The 5,017-nt window shown below is 58.0% G+C and overlaps 1 protein-coding gene across 1 annotated transcript; it reads left to right on the top strand.

The window, feature by feature from the left end:
• The first annotated feature begins 3,126 nt into the window (after nucleotides 1–3,126).
• On the top strand, nucleotides 3,127–4,218 carry LOC141930995 (prolactin-releasing peptide receptor-like). Its single transcript, XM_074842597.1, has one exon. The coding sequence runs from the start codon at nucleotides 3,127–3,129 to the stop codon at nucleotides 4,216–4,218; it is 1,092 nt and encodes a 363-aa protein (XP_074698698.1).
• The last annotated feature ends 799 nt before the right edge of the window (nucleotides 4,219–5,017 follow it).

The following is a 5,017-nucleotide window of genomic DNA, read 5'->3' as shown; positions in this document are numbered from 1 at the left end:
GGAATAGTTTTAGTGACTTCAGCCATATGGATCATGCTTGCCCTATATCCAAAAACACTTTTTTTTTTTTTTTCAAAAAACCCCTTTGATCATGGCTGGATGATGTCCTGAGCCCATACATCCAGCTCTCTTCAGAACTGAGACTTGCAACCCAAAAGGAGTGAGCGTGGGTGGAAATCAATAAAAGAACTACCTGCCATTTTAAACCCTAACAGCTCCGTTCTGGGAGCGAACCATACGGAGAGATTGGTTTTATTTGGTTTGAAAGACATTTACATTATTTGTAAACACACAGAGGAGAGAACAGTCAAGAAATAAAAATCTAATCTAGCGTGTCCCTAAACGCTCAACAGGCGTTGCAGAAGCTTTTTCAAGTGTCTGTGCAAGGAGCGTTTTAGTGCTGAAGCTTCTTTTCCCAAGCTCTTAAAAATGTCAATATTGACATGCCCTTGAAGGGAAATGCCTGCTGATTGAAAAGGTCACACGTTTCTGGTGTGCCCCCGTGCCGATCTGGCGAGGTTTGAGTGCATCTGCGATAAAAGGTGACTTGAGGTATCTAGAAAAATGGGAAAAGCTGGTGGTTTGGTTGTTTGGCTCCTGTTTGCATTTGGGCCAATTCTGCTGAATTTCCCGGCGGTGGAAAGCGGGGCTGGGGGGTTGGCCGGATGCGTGGAGCACCCAGCGCCTTCTGGGCTGGCGGTCCTGGTGCTGCTCCTGGCGGGCTGGGATCCTGCCCTGGCTCGGGTTTTCTTTCTTCTCCACCAGGAAATAAAACACAAAATGGCATTTTTATGCCCTGGCCCGTGGCTGCGGGCAGGAGGCAATTCCCCGCCGCCCCTTGCTATCGCTGCCCCCGCGCCCGGCCTGTGCTGGCTCATCGGTTCTGGGACAGGCTGGTGCTGGGGTGCATGGGGGGTTCAGCTCCGTGGGCACGCACTGCACCCCACGCCTGTGCCCCACACCATGGCTGGTGGGTGGCCCCCAGTGGCCCCACGGTTGGGTGCCCATCAACCCATGGCTGGACCACCCTCACCCCACCCTGCCCTTGCCTCACACCTGGGTCACAAGTAGCCCGTGGGTGGGTGCCCATCGCCCTACAACTGGGGCACCCGTGTCCCACGGCTGCCTTCACCCCATGCTGCCTGCACTCCACGGCTGCCTGTACCCCACGGCTGCCCTCAACCCACACTGCCTTCATCCCACGCCACCCTCACCCCACAGCTGCCTGCACCCCACGGCTGACCTCACCCCACAGCTCACTTCACCTCCTGGCTCCCTTCACCTCACACTCCTTTCACCCCACGCTGCCCTCACCCCACTATTCCCTTCACCCCACATTCCCTTCACCCTCCGGACCGGGACCCCCGACGGGGCGCCCGCTGCCGGCTCCCACGATCTCCGCGCGGTCCCCGCGCCCTCCCCTTCCCCCGAGGGGGGGTCCCGGACCCGCCCCGCCTCGCGCAGCCCCGGGGGGGGTCTGGGGGGGGGGGGGAATGGGGGGGTGGGGATGCGGCTCCACCCGCGAAGCGGCGGGGGGGATGTGCGCGTCCCCGCGAGTACCTGGAACACCCGACGTCGCGGGTGGGCACGTCCCGCTCCTCCTCGGCTTAAACGCTCCGGCACCGGGACAAAAAAAAAAAACAACCAACAACATAAAACCCAACAAACCTTCCCAAAATGAAGCCGGAACGCGAGCGAGAGCGAATGTCAGCCAGCCCCGCGGCGGCCGGGGGGCTCCTGGCGAACAGCGGCCGGTGAAGAAAACGCTCCTCGGCGGCTCCGCCGGAATTTTGGGGAGCCCGGAGCCCCCCGCCGTCCCCGAGACCCCCCGGCAGGTGAGTGCGCTCCGGCCCCGGGGGGGGTCCGGGTAAGTCCCCGGCTTGGGCTCGGTCCCGGCTGGACACGGACCCCCCCGGGCTGCGGGGGAGCTCCGCAATGGAGGGGGCTCTGGGAGCGGGGCTGAATGTTTATTCTTTAAATTAACGATCGTATTTAGGGGCTTCTCGGCTGTTGGAGCTGGGTTTTGTGTTCCCGGGCAGGGCGCGGGGCCCGGAGCGGCGTTACCCCCCTGCGTGTGCGCTGCCTGTGCAGCCGGGCGGTGGGAAACCGTCCTATCTCCCAGCTCATTACGGGGGCTGCTTAATTAATGCTGGTTTGACTCTTCACTATGGGGAAGGAGACTGGGCAGGTCCTGGCCAGGGGGATGAAATGGTAAAGTCGACAGCGTGGGGTCCCAGAGGAGGGTCCTGGAGGGTAATTCTTCATTTCCTTCCACTTTCTTACACAATTGTGTGCCCACATTTCCTTACACAATTGTGGTTCAGCGTTGAAAGGGCAACACACGTTCAGAAATGGGCTAGAATGTCTTTGGTGTCATCCCCCGTGGGCTGCTCTCAGTAGTTTTGTGGCTGTGCCCAGGTCCCGTCGCGCTGGCGACGAGGGATGGTGGGAGAAGCCCGAGCTCCACGGGCAGCGGAGAAATAACCAACGGGGTAAAATAACCCCCTGGGGCCGGGGGAATGGTGGGGCAGGGTGGGCTGGGGGGAAGGTGGGGGGTGGAGAGACTGGAGGCAGCCGCGGGCCTGGCGTGTCAGGATGGAGCTGGCAGGGAAAAGGGGAAAGCAAAAAGTGCAGGAGCATCTTTTATTTCTGCTTTATGTCAGCAGAGCTCTCACCTTACTCTCCACGAGGCATCCCGAGCTGCTTTCCCTGTCCTGCTGCTCCAGACTGGCAGCTGCCGGCAGATCTGGTTACCCTTTCGTAGCCAGGTTGCCCATTCTCTCCGTGCCGATGCTCCGCTGTGTCTGCCACGGGGCACACTCGCTCTTGAGAAGTCGCAGCATCTTTTAAGTCAGCTGGTGCATCACTACGGGGCCGTGCAAGAGCACCTAGACCCTGGGGATGGGTTCTTCTGCACAGAAGTACAGTCAAAGCACGTTTCTTTCCTTTTTTTCCCTTTTCCTTTTCCCTTTTTTTTCCCCCCTATTTTTTTCCCCCCTTTTTCAGGGCTGACAGTCTCATCCCTGTTTGACTAGATGATCTTCAAGGTCTTTTCCAACCTAGATGATTCTGTGATTCTGTGACTTCAAGACATGGAGAAGCAGCACTGACTGTGGGACGGACGGCATGGCACACGCGCTGTTGCCCAATGACTCCTGGCAGAATGGCTCAGCCCCTCTCTTCACTGGCCTGGACCTCCTCCTGGAGCTGAAGCCCCTCTTCATCCCGCTCTACGCCACGCTGGTGGCAGTGGCGTGCACGGGGAACCTCTTCCTCATCCTCCTCATCGCGCTCACCAAGAAGCTGCACTGCACCACCAATTTCCTGATCGGGAACCTGGCGGCGGCCGATTTCATCATGTGCCTCGCCTGCGTCCCCCTCACCGTCTCCTACGCCTTCGAGGAGCGGGGCTGGCTCTTCGGGATGTTCATGTGTTACTTCATCACCTTGATGCAGGCTGCCACCGTCTTCGTCTCCGTGCTGTCGCTCACCGCCATCGCCATCGACCGGTACGTGGTGGTGGCGTACCCCATTCGCAGGAGGATAAGCCGCCGGGCCTGCATCTGCCTTGTGGCCTGCATTTGGTTACTCTCCATCACGGCCTCTGTCCCCACGGCGCTGCACACCCACTACTTGGATCTCAACGCCATCGGCCACAACATGATCATCTGTGAAGAGTTTTGGAAGCACGAAGAGAGAGAGCGGCTCCTGTACTCATGCCTGATGCTTCTCTTGTCCTACGTGCTCCCACTTTTGGCGGTGTCGGTCTCCTTCTGTGCCATCACCTACCGCTTGCGGAGGAGGAACATCCCGGGCGCTGCCTATCCCTGCCAAGACAAATGGACCAAAACGAAGCAGAAGACCTTCCGGGTGCTGACCGTGTCGGTGGTGTGCTTTGCTGTCTGCTGGCTGCCCCTCCAGGTGGTGAACTTCATCAGAGACATCGATGAGGAGTTCACCATCCTGGACAAGAGGTACGTCAACGTCATCCAGGTGTCGTGTCACCTGATTGCCATGAGCTCTGCCTGCTACAACCCCTTCATCTATGCCTCCCTCCACGACAAGTTCTGGTTCCACCTCAGCAGCTACTTCTACCGCAAGAAGAAGAGCTCCAGCGGTCTGTCCTGCAAGGCTTCTCGCTTCAATACCTGCTCCACCCTAGCAGATGCTCCCACCGGGGTCTCGGACAAGATAGCTTTGCAAACGAGATTATCTTGACTGAAGGACCTTAAGGGATCACTTTTGCTTTTGGACCTGCTGTGCACTTTGCTTTAGACCAGGCGTGGGAGCTGGTTGCTGGTCATGGTTGTACGTTGCCGTTCCCAGAAGCGGTCTCATGCCTGGCAAGGAGAGCGAGCACAAGGGAACAAACCGATGGGCTCTGCATCCTCGAGGAGCAGCTCTTCTGAGCAGCTCCAGGATGTTTTGTTCTTTGGGGAAAACAAACCAGTGCAACAACAACCACTGCAGGCAGGCAGAGGCAGAGTCATTCAGAGCAGGACATAGCTGGAGGTGTTTCCACCTGACCCAATCCCACAGACAGCTGGAAAGACACGTCAATGAAACGACAGTTGCTCACCTCGTTGAAGCAGAATGCAGGATGAGTATCCAGATAAATGACCGGACACGCAACGAGCCTGAGGTAGTTCTCCATAAGCCTCAGTTTTCAGAAACGCCTCCACAGCGGCATGGCCGCAGTCTGCCTCCGTTTCTGTGCTTGTTCTGTGCACCGAGGAGCGATGCCTGAGCTGCGTCCCTCCCAGCGCCAGGTCAGGAAGCGGGGGCTGCCTGGGGCCAGCAAGTTTCCTGTTGGGCTTTTACAGACCTTATCTCAGATCACGGCTGGGGACGGGTATATACCCTGTATCTTGAGTCGCGGCTGGGTACAGGGTATATACCCTGCATCTCACAGCACAGCCGGGCATGGGGCACGTACCCTGTATCTCAACTCATGGCTGGGTATAGCAGGTGTCTGGCGCTGTATTTGGAGCACAAAGACTTCTTCCCATGGTTTATT

The sequence above is a fragment of the Strix aluco genome, chromosome 16, assembly GCF_031877795.1.
Source record: "Strix aluco isolate bStrAlu1 chromosome 16, bStrAlu1.hap1, whole genome shotgun sequence".
In the NCBI taxonomy this organism is placed as follows: Eukaryota; Metazoa; Chordata; class Aves; order Strigiformes; family Strigidae; genus Strix; species Strix aluco.
The sequence above is the reverse complement of the archived record's forward strand: the minus strand, read 5'-3'. Positions and strand labels throughout refer to the sequence as shown.